This window comes from Myripristis murdjan, chromosome 6 (genome assembly GCF_902150065.1).
Source record: "Myripristis murdjan chromosome 6, fMyrMur1.1, whole genome shotgun sequence".
Taxonomy (NCBI): domain Eukaryota; kingdom Metazoa; phylum Chordata; class Actinopteri; order Holocentriformes; family Holocentridae; genus Myripristis; species Myripristis murdjan.
The window spans coordinates 12,728,133-12,749,344 of record NC_043985.1 but is presented as its reverse complement, the minus strand read 5'-3'; the positions used below and the strand labels follow the sequence as shown (position 1 = coordinate 12,749,344).

The 21,212-nt window shown below is 40.2% G+C and overlaps 1 protein-coding gene across 10 annotated transcripts in view; it reads left to right on the top strand.

Moving 5' to 3' along the window:
• The first annotated feature begins 10,497 nt into the window (after window positions 1-10,497).
• Window positions 10,498-21,212, top strand: part of ppip5k1b (diphosphoinositol pentakisphosphate kinase 1b) — a 59,817-nt gene continuing 49,102 nt past the window's right edge. For 6 of the 10 annotated variants that reach the window (XM_030053695.1, XM_030053694.1, XM_030053697.1 and 3 more), the window contains exons 1-2: window positions 10,498-10,698; window positions 19,586-20,216. In XM_030053695.1, coding sequence (XP_029909555.1) covers window positions 20,040-20,216 — 177 coding nt within the window. In that variant the 5' untranslated portion in view covers window positions 10,498-10,698; window positions 19,586-20,039. The remainder of the gene's footprint in view (window positions 10,699-19,585; window positions 20,217-21,212) is intronic. The other 4 variants (XM_030053702.1, XM_030053700.1, XM_030053701.1 and 1 more) reach the window with 1 other exon arrangement.

Sequence of the window (21,212 nt, the reverse complement as noted above, 5' to 3'; positions counted from 1 at the left end):
ACCTTTGCAGAGGCCCAGCCATTTCTGTGGGTGCCCTTGCCAATATGTGATGCAATATCGAGAAACACTTTAGCTTTGTTTGCAGAACTGGCCATCAACTGTCTATAAGGTCTGACTCAATAAAATTTATTTTATTGCTATCAGAGAAAAGAAGCAAGGGTAAAATAATAAACCCATGACAACATTACTTTAACTTTGAAACTTTGCAATGAGTAGGCCAACCGGTGCAACACTGATGAATAATTTAGATATACGGTAATAGTCTATCCCACGATCAGCTGAGTCAATAAAGTTTCTGATCTAACCCTAAACCTAACACAGGGGGATCAGATACGTTTAACACACCTCCTCAACTTCTTCTCCTTCAATAGAGTCAACACCTACCTCTTCATAATCTTTCCCTAAAGCAGCCATGTCCTCTCTGGCCTCAGAGCACTCTCCCTCTGGACTTGGGGGCTGGTAGTTGATGCCAACTTTGAAGCCAGTTGGGCACCAGTCACATTGTTGCAGGCAGCTAATTGTAACTGGAGTCCAAGTCATGTGACTTGGTCTGGACTTCTGTGGTATAAAATACCCCTGTAGTGTGCCAAGTCGGCTGCTGCACATGCACACAGAAAACGGCCAAGCAGGTAAAAGATGATGTTTAAAGAAATAAACTGAAAGGTCAATATTTTTTTAATCACTTTGAGACCAGTTTTCAGTGATTTTTGGGGTTCTTATTAAGGAACAAAAAGTGGAATAAAACCAGAGCAACAGCAAGTCAACAGTATATCTGGAGCAGAGGTGGGTAAACATGAATACATACTGTAAGCATGAAAGAACTGCAAGCTGTATATTATGCATACCCACAATGACACGTGTCAGCTGAGCAGAACATCATAATAGCGTGACAACGAAAGCTTAAAAAGCTAATGGCTGTGGAAGGTGTAGGACCAAGCAGGGCCAGCAGGGGGAGCAGGACCAGAGACAGCAGGGCATGGGGACAGAACCATTTCGCCGACCTAGAGATGGAGGCCACATCCATGCACCAGACACAGACACAAACCACTCACACAGAGAGAGGAAAAAAGGTTAGTTACATAGAAAACATCACAGTCACAGCTGAGGATAGAGAGACTGTTGTGAATTACGATCATTTTGTGATATTTCACTCTCAGTTTTGCTATTTCTTTAATTTAGAAGCGTTTTGCTTATGACTAACTGGTTTTCACAATAACTGCTCCCCAGTTTAGGGACTGATAAAACTACACACCCGCAATCATGACAGACCACACGGCTGAAAATAACTCAGACCATAGACCCATAGACCCTCAAGAACTAAAACACTCTTGTGCTTTGGATGCAACCCATATTATAGTGCTGTAAGTCAGAAATTGAACAGAGGTTGTAAAAGCTGAGTGTGCAGGCTTTATGTGTTCAGGGTAACTCTATATTAAGGCCCGCAGGGAGCCTTAAGCGACAGACTCGTGATATGTTTTCACAGTCCTGGTCGTGAAGGGATTGTGGAAGGCTATTGTGCGAAACTGACTCACAAAAAATCAATAATGTGGCTCAGTAAATGACTATAATATCCTGTTTATATGCTACGTCATGCTAGTTTAACCATGAACGCCCCTTTTGCTCTTTCCAAAACTGAGAAATGGGTTCATTTGTGTTTTGAGTTTATTGAATTTACTGAAGTAGCACATTTACCTGAAATTGTTCATTGTCTGTGTGTGTGTGTGTGTGTGTGTGTGTGTGCGTGTGTGTGTGTGTGTATATGCGCTTGTTTCTGCACTACCTACTGTAAACCTTCAGCTGTAGTGACTCGTTCCACTTTAAACATAGTACACACAGTCTCCATGAATACAGACTTGACCAGCAACTGGAGGCTTACACAACGCAGAGTCCAGCTGAAAGGCCTCTCAGAGTGGACGAGCGAGGTAAACACAGAGCCACTTGTGTTTTCTCTCTTCTCCAACTCAAATTATCCAAATATGAGCAGCCACACGCTGGAAACAAGCTGGAATATTGCTGACACAGATAGCTGAACGGCATCAACAGGAACTAGGCTGAGGCTTTTTCTTGAGGGTGACAAATTTCAAGCTCAGGCAAAGTGCTGAGGCGACTGTTTTGGCTGGTGTGTTGATGCACTTTGTGCTGCATGGGTACACACACACACATACAGGCAAACGCACACTCCTATTCATGCACACACAAAGATAATCACACAGTTGTACATAAACAATGAACAGATGTATGATCATGACAGACTCTCATTTGTCCAAATAAGTTCAGTCATACTATATGAAGAATTGGACTTGGTCGAGTGCTCATGTAGGCCACATTGAAAACCTTGTGGGTGGGTTTGCCATTTCTGTGTGTCCGAGCTTTGTTCAAACAAGCAGATTTTTATCAAAAATTCTAGTGGCAATTCCAAGGTTTCCAAACATACCAAAAATGTCCCGCTAAATTACAGGGACAATGATAGACAATGCATCTAGATATTTTCTATTTAATATATTGCGGCAGCTATAAAACAATTGCATCTTGGGTTTAAATATTTCCCTGAATATAAGTGTGATGTAGTCTCAATGGAGTGCTGCAATCAGCAGATACAGAATATGTATGTAACATTATTGTGCAAAATGGAAAATTAACTTAGCAGCTACTAAAAGGGAAAATCAGAGTTAAAGGGGTTCAAGAGCCTGAACTGATTGCATTGATAAGAAGCTATGGAAACAGGAAAAAAACAGACAGAAATATAAAAGCATTTAAGGAACATTTCACTGGGTTCTGAATATACACCACAGGCACATAAAAAGCTGTACAAATGAGTTGGAAAGGTACAGAGTATAAATAGGTATATATATATATATCTGTGCAGGTGAGCTGATGGCATGAACCAACAAACTCACATGAACAAACACATACACACATACACAAAGTGGTTATTGCAGACAAATGTGCAAAGTTCAACCCCTCCAAGTCAGCTGATGGGAAAATGCAAATATATGAAAATATATTACTTTGTAAATGTCAGAGGCCCATACATCAGAGTTCCTGAGATCATAAAGAATCTCTGACAAATTACAGAGGAAATGTTATATTTCTGGATTTTGCACACTCAAGTCCACTGTGAACCAACCTCACATTATGCACACACACACACACACACACACACACACACACATACAGACAGGCAGACAGGCAGCCTGACTGACAGACAAGCAGCAGACAGACAGATGATCAGTCGTGCTGTAAGAAAGGCAGGCAGAGTGACAGACAGACCACCAGGCATGCAGTCAGACACCCAGTCATGATGGTAGTCAAGTGAACAGACAGGTAAGAGGGCAGACAGACAGACAGAAAGACCGCCTATAGGAGAGAATACAGACAAGGCCCTCTCTGTCTGCTCACTCTCGGGGACCAGTAAGTAATAAAATGTGTATCTTGCAATAAAGTATCTTCAGGGACCCCTTACATTAAATTCAACAGTAGATACCATTCAGTATTTAGATTAGTGTTGGTTTACATATATAATTTAGCATTCACCCATCTCAGAAACATCTCGAGTACCAATGCCAATTTTAACAAACTTTAACACAGACTCCAGGTATTTATGATGCCCCCAGAACACCCCCTGTGTCCAAAATCTGAATCTAAACCTGAAATAGACACACTCGGTTTAGCATCTTTTGGCTGTGTGTATACAGTGATTTTGTGAGTGAGTTTGTGAGTTATATCTTTAATACACAAACCTTATACTCTTCTCGGCTAGAGTATTTATATTTAGTCATATATCTGAAATGCACAAAAATATCAACTTACTTGTTGCATAATGAAGATGTCCTTGAATTATTCTCCAACTTGCTGTTGCAATTAAAGGAGGCATTTTTATCACTGAAATTCCTGGTGACATTTGGAATAAAATATCTATAGTTATGGCTAGAAAAAACAGGCGGGTGGTGGAAATCCCACCAAAATCCAATTTGCTGTTCCCATGTTTTCACCAGATTTCTTGTGTTGGAGATAAGCTCTTGACAGACAGACAGAGGTGACAACAATAACCTCCTTGGTATATTCCCACCTGCAGATGTACCTTTAATACCTGAGGGTGTTTTTTGACTGTCATTATGATTATGATGGTGATGTATCTTGGCTCCAGGTCACTGGTTTCTGCAGAGTTTACAGAGCAAAAACAATTTTAGCAAGTTCATATGCATTCATACAGCCGGTCAGATTGTTTGACTTAAGCTCTGCATTGTGTAAGATTTTATTTTTTATTTTATGAATCCTTTATTTAGCCAGGAAAGTCCCATTGAAATACAAGAATCTTGTCTTCCAGGGTGTCCTGGTCAAGATGGCAGCACAGTAAGTTTCACATAAAAAACAATAATAGAATAAAAGTGACATTTGTTTGTGGTGCGTCCTGTAGCTTCTATCTCTGACCAACAGAGGACACTATCTCTGTCCTGTGACTTAATTCACAGTAAAGCGCCTACTATGAAATTAAATGTGTAAATAAACAGAATAAATAGCAACATGCTTCCTGGTACAGCATGATCTTCCCTTCTTAGGATGGCTGCTGAAATGGAAATGAACTGAACTCTGTTTCTGGCTGAGACAGACCTCACAACTCCAAATGTTCGCACAGTGTGTCACTTACTGATCTCTCATGATACAAACACAGTGTTTGAGTGAGTGTGTGTGCATGTGTGTACCCAGTCATAAGGCCTTCTTTCACCCAGGCCTGTCCAGCCATCTCCTCCTCCTATTCGTTAAGGAAGGGGGGATTAGGGTCGTGGTGATGGTGGTGGTGTGAGAGTGTGTGAAAGAGAGAGAGTGTGGGAGGGGTGCTGGGGTCTGTTGACACAGCCTCTTGCAGTCTATCAAGAGGGAGGGCTGCTGTGTGTATTTGTTTTTTTCTTTTTTTTTAACAGCCTCCGTAGAAATGAATAGCCGCATTATGCTTGGCAGGGCTCGTTCACTAAATATAAATGTATGGATTTATGAGCTGTGCTGGTGGAAGTAGTAGGCTTGTCTGGGTAACATGGATGTAAGGATGTACAGGAAATTGTCTTCTGATCGCTCTATTGAGGTGATGATGCTTTATTTTGATTGTAGGATGTGTTTCAGAGCGGCCAAAATCAGAATCATTTTAACTGCCAAGTCCAGTTCAAATACAGGAATTTGTCTCAGCTTACATCGGTGCAAAGACAGAGTCAAGTCAATTTGAGTCGAGCCATTTCTAGGTTGGTCTTCTAAAGGTTGCTGAAATGTAACTAAAAGGTCTTAAAACATTACAGGAATGTGATAGAGGGACCTAAATGGGACTGAAAAATAACATTCTAGGTTAGTGTCCCAGGTTGGTCACCTCAATGTTCCCAGAACATCCTGACTCTTCCCTGACAGTCCGCCAAATAACGTCCCCCTACCCTTTAAAGAACTCTACATCGAGAACGCCTGGGGACGCTCTGGGAATATTACCAGGCGACGTCCTTTGCGCTAGTGAGAACGTTCTTGTAATGTTCTGGGAACGTAAAATTTCTAGCTGCGGTCCATTTTACTGTTATTGATCCTCATACAAAGTATACGGTGGAGCTAATATCCTTCTGTGGACCAAATTGCTTGGAAATGCAATGAACCAGAGGAAACACTAATACATGCTACAGGGATGATAGGACCCCACAGACAGCATGAGACATATCTGTGGCCAGTACATTAGAACATTACCCTGCATATTAAATAATGGTTTATATGTGAGTGTGTTTGGGCTATGAAGACTCTCCTGTATCTGCTGATTGCAAGACTCTACCTCAGGCTGTTGTTTGGTGAGCATTCTGGTGCAAAATGGCTTCTGTACATCATCATCATCATCATCATCATCATCATCATCATCGTTATCATCGTTATCTTCATCATCATCATCATTATTATTATTATTCTTAAGACAGCATAGAAAATTACTCAGCACTTTTGCTCATCCCAAAGGGGAACTGTTTGGAGAATTCAAGTTTCACTCTCATTTCAGCAAGAGAAATTAAACAAGGAGGAATTTGACCAACCAGCTGATTAATCATGCAAATTTTTGTCACTTTTCATTTGAGAAAGAAAGACCCAGGATAGATGTAGGGCCAATGCATGATGATTTCTGAACTCTTACAGTGGCTGTCATAACATCGAAGTACTGGCAGGCGGTTTAACGTTCTATATGTTCTGTATACGTTTTTTTTCTCTAGACTCTAACATGCGCCATTCAACATCTCTGGTGTTGCTTCTGCTATTTTAAGCCTCAATCAATTAAGGATATTTAACCTCGGCTCAGAAGGAGAAATACTGGCACAACATAATGATCGATCAATGATAAGTGTGTTAGAGGTTGTGAGTCATACAGGGCAGGTTTCCTCTTGTAAGGGAGAAAGTAAAGTGAAATGACAGAAAGTGAGAGAGATAGACACTTGATGAACCCATTGCCCTCATTATCCTTTATTACTGACTGCACACACTCCATCCATGGAAACTACACGAATAAAAAGTTTCCTTTTTGACAGTTTATTTGGGAATGGAGCCAAATTGGTCCCAGCACCCACATTTTATGCACCTTTTCTCTATAGGTGTCTGGGCCGATATGACCTCTGACAGTGTTATTAGTCTCTGTGCTCAGAACCACAGACAGCTAAAATTTACAGCGCTGCATATTTTACACAACACTTTTCACCCCTCAGTTTCCTTTTAAATGTGGACAAGGACGTATTTTTCACCAGGCTCTCCAAAACCAAGATGGCTGCCATCCCCAGTGAATGTGTGAAGAAAGCACGCTTAAGAGAGTATTTTGATGCGTGACTGTTTTTTTTTTTTTTTTTTTTTTTTTTTTTTTTAAGATGTATTACATAATTTCAAATATTAAAAAAACAGTTTTGGATGTTGGAGAAGTGGTGAGAGAGAAGAGGAGGAGAAGGAGGGAGAGGCAGAGAAGATGAGGGCAGAAGTGCTTCTTGGTTTTTAGGGGAACACTACTTCCTTATGCCACAGCACAGACTGGCTTCTCATGTCCTGTTGCATGATGGGAAGGGCAGCCGCTCCACATTTTCTTGACAGGATTCCAGACTCACATCGGGAACACCGCGCTGTTTGGCTGCATCCAGTGGCCGTGTATGAGAATGGCTGAGTGGAAGGGTAATGCAACTGTGGCATTAAGGAAAACTATCTAACGCCTTTTGTTAATTTCATTCCTCCTGTGGTTTCTGGAGACATAACTAGATAAAAAAAACTCATAACTAGATGAAAAAAACTCGCCTTTTAACATAAAAAGTGTGGGGGGGGGCAGAGAGAGAGAGAGAGAGAGAGAGAGAGAGAGAGAGAGAGAGAGAGAGAGAGAGAGAGAGAGAAATTAGATTTTTTTTTTAAAGTGAGGAAAAACATGCCCAAAAAAACTTTTTTGGCAAATTTTCAGGTCATTTTCTGTTCTTTTCTTTTTTTCCCCATTTTTTTCAGTATTATTTCCCCTTTTTTTTTCTTTACTAATTTTTGGGTCATTTCTTATTAAAATACTGACTACTCTGGCCAGGTTTCATTGGGTTAAAGTAAAGCTGCATGCTTGGTTTATGGTTCATTTTGAATTTTGCAGTACCTTTACAGTGTTACCCACTTCCACCAGTAAACTAACAGCAATGGAAATGTGTTTCTCACCTGCAGCCAACCAATGCAAATGACCCTCAAAAAGCCTGTGTTAAGTCTGTGTCCTACATCATCAATAACCAAAAAAATTCTGTAACCGGGGAAACCTCTGGCTAATTACTGTGAAAAGGAAGCGCACAAGAAAAAGAACAAGAAACAATGGAGAAATTATTCATGCATTGGTTTCTTAATAAAACAGAAATAAGAGCAACATAACTAATCAAGAAAGAAAAACTGAGGGAAAAATCCATAGTGATACCAGTAATAAAGTCGAAAATGGCAAAAAAAGACTCTTTTACTTCTGCAATTAATTCACAGATACATAAAATGGCCTGCAGTGTGTTTAACAGAATTTATTGTCTATTGTTTGAACAATTCAGGGGTTAAGAATTCTGTAAAAAGCTGAGTGTTATTTCCATATTTTTGCCCCTGCCTCAGCGCAGTCCCACAACAGAATAGTTATGTAATTTATATGATCTTCTGGTCCGAAGCCAGGATCTAAACAGAGTGTTAGTGTAATACTTCATCTCAGCATCACACCTTTAACATTTCTCCCAGCACAGATCAGCCCCTTTCCACAGTAAGAGATGACAGTCTCCCTCACCTGGAGGCCTGAGGGAGACTATCTATCTATCTATCTATCTATCTATCTATCTATCTATCTATCTATCTATCTATCTATATGTTTAATTCTAAGTAATGTGTCCTAGTTAAACCTATCAGCAATGGGCTCTTTGTATTCAATTTAGTTCATCCAAAAGTTTCCATAATACAGTTTTTTTCAACTGCTTTACCTCCTCTGTCAACTCAGAAACCATGGTATCAAAACAGTTAATACATAGGCCTAATGGGAGGTGCTCTTCCCGAAATAGCACATTTTGTTTGCAAAAGGCTCTTATCATGACAAAACATTTCAAACATGCAGCAAAAGCACATTTTGTCACCGCTCAATACAACTTGCAGTCAAGCAAGTTAATCCAGCCACTCACTCACTTCATGCTCAACACCAAAATGCAACATACCCTTTTCAGTCTGAGCAGGTTCAACCTTACTTTTTCTTGTGCGTATTGCAGTCATATATATATATTTTTTTTTTTTGACAATTTACATAGTTACGTAGCAAAATCCAATATTTCCCTCAAACAACTCAACTTCTGCCCAAATGAGTAGATTCCTTCAGTCAGCTCTACTGTACTGTAACACAGCTGACAGCAGAATACAAAATACAGCTATCAGTTTGAACAAGGTTCTCCTGTGAGCTACACATTCAAATGTGAACTTACAGTAAAGAATTGCATCCAAATTCAGAAAGACTTTGAAGTGAAATTTTACTGTATCAATGGCAAAAACTGAAATACTGCAATTCACATACAGTATTACACAGAAAAACTCAAAGGAGTTGAAAAAAAAATACAGAATGCAATTTATAGGTATCTTTTTGGTAGGTGCATCCTGATTGATTGGTGAATAGTGATTTGTGGAAAGGGTAGTGATGCAGGTGCACTAGTGATTTCACAGTGATGCAGGTCATTTCTATCAGCTGTGAGCAGATGCTTTGGTTTTGAATACCATAGCGAAGTCAGGGCCATGTAAATGACACATGTGAGAAGTGTTGTGCAAAAGTGCGTGAAAAATGTGTGAAGCCAATGAAAAGGTATGAACACATTTGCAAAAGAAAACTTCTGCAGTGGTTTGGAAGTGAAGATGATGACAAAGTTGATCCCAGTTTCATTATACTGGAAAAAGCGATTGAAAAAACTGTAATAGTAACAACAACAACAACAACAACAACAACAACATTAATAATATTTTATTTTATTTTATTTAGTTGAAAAAAAAGTAATTATGGATTCACTCTCTTTAAACTGACAAATGAAGAGGGAAATGAACCCCAGAGCAGAAGCTGCATTCAGCAGAATGTCCTTGTGGTTAGAGAGACTGAAAGGTAACAAAGTAATTTACCTAACACTATTAACATTTGCAGTTTTAAAGGCAAGTGACAGGAGGCCACAAATCAAACAAAACTCAAGTCAGTCTGTACATTTCAAGAAGTGATAGTGAAATTTAACAAAAGGTTTGGTTTTAGAACACAGGTTTTGACAAGTACCACAAAAAAAGGACAGCATCATAACTATATTTTGTAGTAACTGCGCTAAATGAATAACTACTAAATGCAAACCAAACAAGACCATGAACACCTCTCTGCTGCCTCACTTTAAGTGACTAAAATGTCATGTGAAATCTGGTTTTCCCTTAAATTTCCCCTTAAGTTGCTACTAAGTTATAAAAACAAACAAACAAACACACAAACAAACATGTTCCCGGTATTGTTTAATGTCACATACAAGATTGATTCTTTGATTTTCGCATCATGCACACTGTCATCATGGGTTTACAAGACATCAAAAATACAGCTGCAACACTAACTACAAAATGAGATACTGCAACCAGCCGATACATATTACATACCTGCTGGTTGCTCCGCTTCACTCAAGCTTCACCTATACTGAAATAGTGAAAAACTGAAACCCAAAGCGCCGTTGGTCGATGGTAGCACCATCACATTAAATATTAAATATTTAGATGTCTTGTGCATTATCAACTTTTAAGCATATTTGCTTGTGATTCAGCAGGGCATATTTGGTTGCTTTGGAAACCTTGGGGCCTCCCCTGAAGTTTAAAATGAAGATTAGGGGGGTTGAATAACTCTCGACCGTGTTGTAATGACACAGAGGTATAACCTTTTTGCCCTCCACCCCTACCTCCCCCATGCAGGGAAACATGCAGCGCTGCTCTGCATCGTTTCGACCGCTAGATGGCAGTAATGATGTGAGTTTGAAAGGTGAAACCTAGTGCGAGGAGGGAGTGAAGAAAAAGGAAGGAAGCCCGTTTATCAACAATACTGGCCGACGTGAACTTTAGCGTGTACGAATCTAAAAAAAAAAAAAAAAAAAAAAAAAAAAAGCACCGAGGCGGCTTCCTTCAGCAAGCCAAGGTGACGAAGAGAGCTGGCAGCTGACTGGCCTCCAGTTTTCACCGGTAAGAGCCGCTCGGTTTAATACTTTTCCATCACGGCGAGGTTTGGCAGGCTGTGGCACAAAAGTTGGTTTTGCTGAAGTAGCTTTCGATACAGGCTAAGGAGCGGCTAACTTAGCTTTTACATTGTTTAAAAAAAAGTCACTCATGAATGCAGAGCAGTGAGCAGGCCGACACATTGACTTGGGTTCAGTTTTCCTGTCTGTTGTCTGGTTTGTTCTTCTCCTATGGGCGTGCCGCTATGTTTTATTAGTTAAAGCAGTGGTTTACTAACTCATTGAATGGCTTTCACTTTGGATTCGAGAGCCAGGCTTGTCCTGTTGAGTCTCAGTGGCAGCCTGTGGGACACCTGTAAGTGCCGTCGTAGAAGTTTGTTAGACTTTCTATAGTAGTTTGTGTTAGCAGGATATAAACATTATAATTATAGCTGATTTGGCCTTTGCTGTGTGTCAGTGAATGAAGCTGCGTACTGATCCCCTTTTCAGCAAGTCCATGTGAGTGTGGCTGAGTGTGTGAAACTGTGTCGAGGCTGCTCGTGCCTTGTCCAGTGACTCACTTCTCATGCACAGTCATCGGCATGCTCTGATTTGGCAGCATATAGTTTCCACTTGTAAGGAAATACAGAATGCAGTTTTTTTTAATGTATCATTTTGCAAGTCAGTTCAGAACACAGTCTGGTTTGCAGTGCTGACTGGTTTTGTTTCATTGGGCTTTATTGGGTTAGATTCTTTGTAAAGACCTTTGAAGGCATGCTTGTGAGGAAGGGCTTTATAAATGAAATAACATGGGTTTACATGACCTTATGTTTTCATAATCATAAAATAAAACAGTGATTACATAGAGAGTAGATAAGAAGGTGAGTATTCAACAGAAGACACAGTAGAAATAGTGGTGCAACAACAAGGACACAACTATATGTGGTTTTAAAACATAGGCTACAACAGCAAAGGCAGAAAAGCTTGTAGCCATTTTGGTGACAAGCAGCGACATGTGCTCCATCATGACCAGTCCTTTTCATTTGTGTTATGGTTTCTCTGAATCAAAAAGTTAAGTCAAGTAAGTTCATAAGTGACTCTAATCTAAACTATTCTGTCCTTTCACTCATCACACCCACTGAAAAAGGCCAAATTATTCTTTTAGATTGATCCCATCTCTTGCACTTTGAATTCCAGTTTGCTCTTGGGTGTTCATAAAGAAACATCTACCTTAACCTTGCTATCCTGATGGTGATAATAGTAAAACAATGAATTTTATTTACTGTATGCTGCATTTTTCAAAGCAGCTACACATTGCTTGACACTAAACCACCCAACAAAGGCAGTGAAAGTAACAGAAATGAAAGCAAGACAAGAAACATGAAAGTAGAGCCTACTACAAATGGGAGATCAAAAATAATCAAAAGGTCATAAAAGTGAGTTTTCAGCAAGAAAACCAGTTCTCTGTCCCCCTCTGACAACCTAGATGCTGACTGGGAGACAAGTGGCTGTGGATCAAATGACTTAACGCACTCTGCACTGTGGGTGAGCTATGCTAGCTGTCTAGTTGGTACCAGCAAGTAATTTAGACAACTGTGTCAACAGTAAGGGCATCATGTGGAACATTGCTATATTTAGGCAGCATGCATTCAGAGCAGGGGCCCTCGAATTTTGAAAAACTGTCAATCAATCAGTGTGGTACCTTTTTTTTTCTTTGATTGTCTGCTGATAAAGTTTGAGTTTCTGTAATGTGGTGCTCTCTTCGCTGTCTCTTCTTTATCCATGGTGGCTGTCACTGCTCATGCTCAATATCCAGATCTGCTGTTAATTCCAGCCAAACTGGGAAGGTAAAATGCATCACTTCCTGTGCAGCAGAGGAAGTGATGCCCTACCAGACCGGGTGGTTAGAACTGATGAACTGGCAATTTGGTGAAACACTGTTGTAAATGTCAAAGTTGTGAAAGAGAAGTGCATTTATCTGAAACTCATTCTTTAATTGTCTGTACACATGGTTTCTGGTTTCTCCATTCTAGGTTATTTCAAACATCATGGGTTTACCACAGTTTACTAGCCCTATACCTATATTTGCAAGTGATAACGATGGTAATGAGAAGAGGAGGGATGGTAATGAGGAGAGAGGAGATACTGCACCACAGACTGTGGTACTGACCTTGGGTGCAGAGTGGAAAAAAACATTACTTTGCCATTAATACAATATTGAAAAGAAATAGTGCTGTCTATAAATAGCCTAATAGCACCTTTATGCACGGTTAGAATCATTACACATGGCAAAACTCACACTCACACACACTGCACAGTCAGTCATGCTTGGGGGTGGTGGTGGTGGGGTGTTATGCATGGTAGCAGTCCCATTAAATCGCACAGAATGACAACACCATCAACATGAACCATAACAAACATCTGAAGTGAAGTGTGTGTCCCCAAACAGTCACTGCACCACAAAAAGAAGCTCCACAGTCACACATGCAGATGGTGGTATAGGCTAAAATCTTCAAATTAAAGAATGAGTCAGAATTTTACAGGACTGCTGGCAGCCCTGGATTTGCATGGTATACATTTTTTGGTTATAATTTAAATTTATTTTATGATACTCTGCACAAAATGCCCAGATGTAGTTGTGGGTGGTCCTGTCCTATGGTATGGGAGATACATCTCAGGACACTTGCTAAACATATATGCTTCGTTGTAGACTTGTTAACGTGAAAATGCATATTTTGCACACTGTAGGGTATCTTCCTTCCCTCAGTCTTATTATCTTCTTGTTGTCACATAATACTAATTAGTTTGGTGTATATTTATACCTGTTTCATTCTGCATATTTTTCTTTTTTCATATTGCACATATACTATACATATTCTGTCTTTTTCTCAGTACGTCTCACTGCTCTTTAGTCCACACTTTCCACCCTTACTTTTAATACATAAATTCTGCTTTACATTTCTTATCTTTAGCCTAATACCGTAGCTGTCTACTTCCTTAATAAAGTAATTTATCAGAAGCTTAGAAACATGAGAATAAAGTCACATTTCATAAATCATTTTTCAGCCCTCTTAAATGAACCTGTGTGACCCATGTAGAGGCCTAATTTCAGAGTGATAAATGTTTGTAAATTTGGCCAGTAGCCTATTTTTTTGCTCAGAAACATAGTATTGCATACACTAACAAAGTTATTATTCTGACAACAATTTATCTTCACAAACAAACTCGCTGCATAATGAATTTATAATCTTGCATGGGGGGCAGCAACTGCTAGTCTGTTGGTCAGTGGATCCACATTACATCACCGTTGTGGAGAGAGATTTTTTTGGGGTGATGGTAGCATCCCCCCCTCTGTCAGCTGTCTGCATCAGCAGTAAACTGTATTGAATGTAACGATTCACCATGTTGTTAATGATTTAGTCTTTGACACTCCTCAGATAACAAGCCTCTCACTTGTCTTCTGTCATCTTTGTAAATAAAGATAGCTGGTAATTTTTTGTTATTTATCATTTATCCAATCCCTTTCAGAAGAAATGTTCCCCACTTGACCCCAGATACTCATATTGCAATATTCTTTTCTTTGTTTCCTTGTCTAGTTATGGCCAGATTCATTCCATACACAAATTATGCAGCCTCAGTTGACAGTGTGCTGTGATGGCGCTCATTTGCCATCTTATCAGACAAACGGCTGTGGTGAACAGCAGCTAATGGCCTTCTCCTCCCCAATCATAAACAAGAAACAGACTTCCTGTAGCAGATAGTCTCAAAGGTTAAAATCCCATTATAGAAGCTGTGCTGTTGATCTCCTGCCCTGCAGTGATGACGGAGGTGATTCGGCCATGGCCGAAGGCCCAAGGGTGACAGCTGGGGATGTTTTTAATCAGCTTCCTAATTTATTTATGGGTGATGGCAAGTTTGGCTTTTATGAAAGGTAGGGGACAACATAATGACAGTGGAGATCTAAGAGCCAGTTCTGTGTTTGGTCTTGCTCATTAAATTTGTTCCACCCCTCTATGTCTCTCCTTTTTTGTTTTCAGCTAAAGGAGTATTACATCATTTATGACTTTCATCGACCTCTAACGGTGTCCGAGGAATTGCAGTAACACTGCCAAGTCTCGGCCACAGCTAATGGTGGCCTATAATGGACAGAAATAAAAAAGTCGCACATAGTGAGCATGCTACCTAATTAGAGCAGAAATCGAACAGAAATGCCTTGAGAAGAGGCCAGGAAATTATGATGCTACAAAAATCAGATTTCTCTTTTGGCTTGAGAAAAAAAAAAAAAAAACTAACTTGTAGCATCATCCATGTTTTAGTAGCTGAAAATGTGAGGAGGAGAAGGGTCACAGTACTGTCACTAGGGCTCATATCATGAATCAACTGGATTCCGATCCACAAGGTCTCGATTTGGTTCAGTACCGATATTGATTCAGTTAGATTCAGTTACAATACCAATTTTGCATCTTAAATATAGTTTTGCTTTTGTCCAACTTTTCTTTACTGTTATGGCTATTAAATCCAAAATTCACAAAGACATCTGCGTTTAGGGTCAGTGGCGCTGACTTCGGCTGGAACCACCATTGTACATTCATTTGCTCAAAACATGAGTTTCCGTAGGCTCGTAGGTTAGCAGATGACATCTGTAAGATAGGAAGCACGCTACAGATAGGGCCTAACATTTAGTAAAAATCTTCACACCTCTGCTAAAAGGCATACATTAAAAAATGAGTTGCAGACTAATCAGTTTCTTTCTCAGCCCTGTTGACACTCTTTCATCAACAGTGAAATCATCAGCTGGTGTAAACTCTGGTTTGAATTAAAATCTGCATATTGTATGGCAGGGTTTTTCAAAATTTTTTATGTTCGGCACCCCTCAAGTTGACTTTTGCTTGGCCAGTGACCCACAATTGAAATGATTTTGGTTAATGAAATTGTTTAGGTATCATACTTGGACACTGACAGATAAAAAATTGTGAGATTAAAATATAATTTTAAAATAAACACTAAATTTTTTCTTATATGCCATAACAATTTCTAGTGTATTCAGTCAAATTGAACTTAAACTATTACTCATATTGCTGACAACACCTGAAGACACCCTGGACCCCATTTAAAAGAAAAAATAAAAAGAAACACACCCACTGCTTCTAAAATTGGTGAAGCAACTGAAGTGCTTACATGCAGCATTTCTTACTTATTGTAACAGAAGAGCAGGCCTATTTGGCCTGTACTACAGCGGTACAGTAAAGGTCATGTCCTTGTCATAGTTAAGGCCAAATAAACTCAACAGCTCCTTCATGTCTGGTGGCACAGTGTCGGCTTCACACAGTTGTTATAACTACCTACAAGTTTGTTTATCTTTGTTAGTGTTTCCCGACCCTAGGCCAGCAAGATGCGCTTCCTCTTTATTTAGTGCGGCCTGTCAGCGCCTCAGATGTTAGTGATGATGAGTTATCTTTGGGTAGTGGAGCTTGCCCCTCAACACCCGACCCCTACTCACCCTCGCCCCGGCTCCGCCCCCTGCTACTCCCTCCATTCTCATTTCACTCCCCTGCAAAGGAGAACATGGTTATTTCTGGGTGCTAAGATTAGGCTAGGTCACACGTGAGATCAGGTTGAGATATGGCCTCGCCTGAGCTCCACTCCACTGAGCCATGGGGCTCTGCTGGATGCTGAACTTGTGATGATGGTGCTTATGAAAGAATCTTCATTGATTTATAAATTAGGGCCCACAGTCATTCAAAGACTGTGTGGAGTGCAGTGTTGGCTGGTGAGTTAGTGATATGATCTGCCTGGAGTCCTTTCCCCTGAAGTCAGCTGTTTGCAGTGGGTAGGGGGTGGGGGGTGGCGGTGCAGCTACCAGACAGGAACCAGTTCTGGCATTGTCTGCTCTGTATGTGGACACATTAGAGTAGCAAGTGTCTGCATTTGCATTGGCTGCATCTACACCTCACTGTTGTGTTTTGGCTAAGTTCAAACAAAATGACATAAGCATTACTTCACTGTTAGACTACTTTGTTTTTCATTATTTGTGTGGGATCAGACCAGATATCACAGAAACTTCACAAACAGGCAAATAACTGCACACATTAACTATGTTATTACCAGCCCTGGGCTTGCAACATTCCTGTTCCTTATTGTTAAACAAACAGCTTCATGTTGGATTTTGGTATGTGAAGCATCTCTCCTGGTCAGCATGCAGCATGTATTGCAGACATTGCTTTGCTTTTTGTATTATGATTCTGCAGCCCAGTGTTAAGTCATCCTATTCTCTTCTAGTTTCCAGTGATTTGAGTGACTAATAAACACATGGCACCCCTGCAGAAGGGTTAGATCCTCCTTGTTTCTGTCTCACAAATCCTCCTGAGTCCTTTCTAGTATGTCAGAAGTAATGATCGTTGTAGAAACTTATGAATCCTGGGAAACAGATCAGAGTAAGTTTCAAAAGCGATCTTAATTACCTTCTTGCATGCTTTCTGCTGCTTCATGTCTATGCATGAGCAGATTCACTGCTTTATACCTTAATTTATGTGGTGTAAGTCTTTGTTTAGTTTAGTTTAGTTTAGTTTTTCCCAGTGTGTTTTGGCTTTACATGTATCTATGAACTTTGCTCTCTGTCTCACACTTTGTAATGAATCTTTTAAAAGTGTTATGTGGCTCTACTGGTAGAACCAGCAGTGTTGTGCATGAACTTTGGAGTAACATGAAGTTTTATGGAATATGTCCTCATTACTTTAACACAATATAGAGAATAAACTGAATAGCACTCATGCAGAAGCAAACACAAACAGTAAATAACCATCACTGAGCTACTGATCAAACATCTTCATAGACATTCTGGGAAATGGGAACCATTTATGCAACCACCTAAAGCATTGCAATTATGTTGCACCAATAGTTGTCAACAGGGTGAACCTCGTTGTCAAGGCTGATGAGCTACCAGTGAATTCCAACAAACTCATGAACACAGTGAGATGTTTTTTTCCCCCAAGGTTAGAGAATGAATCTTATGGTCTTAAGTCTGTTGGTGTGAACCTCTGGACCGGCTAAGAAAAGCTGGCAGGGAAAATGATTAACTGACTCACCAGCAGCAGACCTGATGCACTGGGCAGCTCACGGTGACCGAGAGCAGAAGGCTGTGGACTTGAAAGTTCCTCCAATGATTTGATACAATACAATGGACCATTTTTACAGCAGCCATTTTGCGATATGACACTATCACAATATTTTACCCATGATAATGATGATCGTATCATCATACAGGCAATTCTGCGATATATTGTAAGATAATCAGCTTTGATACATCATATCTGTAACTGAAGAAGAAAAAATACCCTGGAAAAGGCAAAATAATTTTCCAATAGCAGAGACCAGTTGTATTTTTTACTGTTTTAATATGCACACCGACATGAACATGACAGAGCATTTCCAATTAAAATACCTTAAAGGCAGGGAACAAATACACCTCATAGGAACGTGAGGTAGGAATGTGCATCTGTGTAAATTAACTTGAAAACTCAAATATTGATATTTGGCACAAATCTATTAATAATGTATCACAATATATATCACAATATCAATACAATATCACAATCATATTATTTACACCAGACAAAATACATCACCAGAGTCCAGTGTTTCCTACAGACAGTTTCCAGGGGCAGTAACAGTAGATTTGGTTGCACTGGGTGCTTCCCAGGAGCTAGCTCTAGCTGCATTGAGAAGGCTTTATACTTTTAACTCAAAATTGGCATCAAGTTTCTTTGTGAATGGATCCATTTGAATTGCCTGAAACCAGAGGGATATGATCTGCCTCCATGTGTATACACGAAACAACAAAGACAGTTCGATGATGTGGTCATGGCAACCACAAACAGCAGCATAGCCAGTTGATGAAATGTGCTGACTGACTTAGCGAAAGGTTCACATAAAGGAAATGGCATTATTGGCCGACTCTTGGACATCAAATCAGCTCAGGCTTTGGTTTGGTGTGTGCGTTTTGTTGGGCGACTGGGTGGGGGTGTTGAGTGTAAGGGAGCTGCGTGTGCGTGCGTGCGTGTATTAGTGTTTCACCCTCCACTTAGTAGACAGGGTGGGTCACCCCACCTGGAGGAGCTACCGTCCAGCTAAAAAGAGATGAACTTGAGCTGCAGTGTTGCCTGATATAAATGCTGTTTTAAAGGCCTTTGTACCATTCCAAGACAGAAAAAATGGGGCAAAAAGAAAACAGGAAGTCTGTGTCTGTGTCTGTGTCTGTGTCTGTGTCTGTGTCTGTGTCTGTGTGTGTGTGTGTGTGTGTGTGTGTGTGTGTGTGTGTGTGTGTTCTTGCTTTTTGGATGTTAACTTATATTTGGACATATTTCTAAACATCTGATCTTTGTAGCTGTTAAAATTAATAATTTGAATGACTAATGACGCACCTTTGCTCTGCACATCTGATAATGTAAATGACTTAGTTGTGCACATTTGCAAACCCTGCATATACCATAAATTTGTAAATCTGTGAACTGATAGTGTCTATAAATTTGTCAAAGGTTAACGTCACTGGAGTTCTTTATAGCCATTAACAAGATTAACAGGTACCTTTAATCTTAAGCATTTTATCTGCAGTTTTTGCTTTACTGCTGCTCGTCAGAGATCAGTAAAGTTTATCTGAGCCTGGTGTTACAACCCTGAGGTTTCATTTCACAAATGGTAAATGTGGCAACACTGTACCAGCCAGTAATGCGCTTCTTCGTGGTTGGATTTGTTTATTCAAGTTGAACCGCCTGAGAAACTTGAGCACCAAAACTGTCAGCTGTTGCCAACTTTCATAGCAATATTCCGTCCAGTTCTTTATTGACATAGTTTATTCAGTTTAATTCAAACTATAACTGTCTTTATCTCTGTGTGTTATTTTATTTGTCTCCTCCTAGGAAGAAATAATGGTGTGCCGAGCGTTATCGTGAGGTTTCCTCCCAGAAGAAGGTTTGCCAAACCTGGACCATGTTAGCTTCCAGACCCAAACCCCCTCTGTCCTGACACAGGGACTTTCACCCAAGCCTCACCAACACACAGTCGTGGAGTGTGTGCCCCCCTGTTCTACCTTTGAGGACATTGAGGACGTCCTCAACTCTACTACCTCAACACACACACACACACACGCACACACATCAAGCCACGCACAGCTGTTATCAGCCAGGTCAGAAACTCGACCAGACACACACCGGGCTCACCGGGCTCTCAGGTGTCATCCAGCCACAGTGTCACACAGTGCAGCCGGTTGGGTTTCTTCTCGTTTAGCTGCGTTCGTCACTGTCTCCCCGTCACCTCACACAACCCCAGCTGGGTGGAGCAACTTGCAGATACCATGTTACAGAGGGTGTTGTGATGTCTGAGGCCTGTGCTGGAGGAGGAGGAGCCATACATGGGCGGGGCCACAGAGACGTTCCTCACTTTGTTGTTGGTTGTGAAGATGATGAGCAGCACATGGGTCAAATGGAGGGAGGCATGAAGAACAAGGTGTTTTCAGTAGAAGGAGAGATGGAGGACGAGGATGATGAATCGGTAAGGAACAGGTGGTGTGCCCTGTGTCTCCTTGGTTCAGGTGTATAAAGAGGTGGAGTGCAACATTTTCTTGTATCCAGGTGGACCATCTTACTGATAAAAGTGTTGGTGAATGGTGCTTTGAGAACAGTATTTATCTCAGAAGGGCTGGGGTTGAGGTTACCTAATGCACATTTCACTGAAGCACATTTTTTTTAATAGTGGAGTGCCAAACAAAATTGCTTATGTGGTTGTACTGCTAATGTCAGACATGGGGCTTTAAACCCAGCTCAGCTCACTAATAGTCAATAGGTCACCCTGACAGAACGAGGTTATTATAATAGTTATGGGTCATCTTTAAATTTTTGTCCACAAAGTAGTAGTGCTTTTGATCAGATGTACAAGTAAGGGCTAGTGATTAATATCAGGACTGCCAGTGAAATATTGGTAACTTTTGACAGCAGCTTGGTTTGTTTGTTTTACCAACGATACTGGCAGGTAATCTGATATTGCCGAGTTGTCCTGTATAGGACTGAAATGATTAATCTGTTTTAATTGGTTACTCAGTTATCTAACCAATTAAGAAAATTAATTTATTAGACTTTTGATGATCAATTAATCCTTGTAGTTGTTTATTCAGTAAAATAGCAAACATTTATTGGTTGCAGCTTCACAAATGCTAAGAATTACTTGCCTTTCTCCATTTATGCTGTTCCAAAATGAAACTTTGGGGGGTTTTGGCTGATGGAAGTAATCTGAAGATATCACATTGTGCTCTGGGAACTTAATAGGCATTTGTTTTTATTTTAAAACATTTTATAGTCAAAATGATTGAGTAATCATAAAACGTATCAACAGATTAATTGACAGTGAAAATAATCATCAGCTGCAGCCCCGGTCCTGTCCTAAAAAAAAAAAAAAAAAAAAAATCCTTTTCCAGTTTGCCTGGTAAAATATTAAAAGTAGGTAACCAGTGACCAGACTGATGAAAAAGCTGGTTTCCTGCCCTGATTAGAA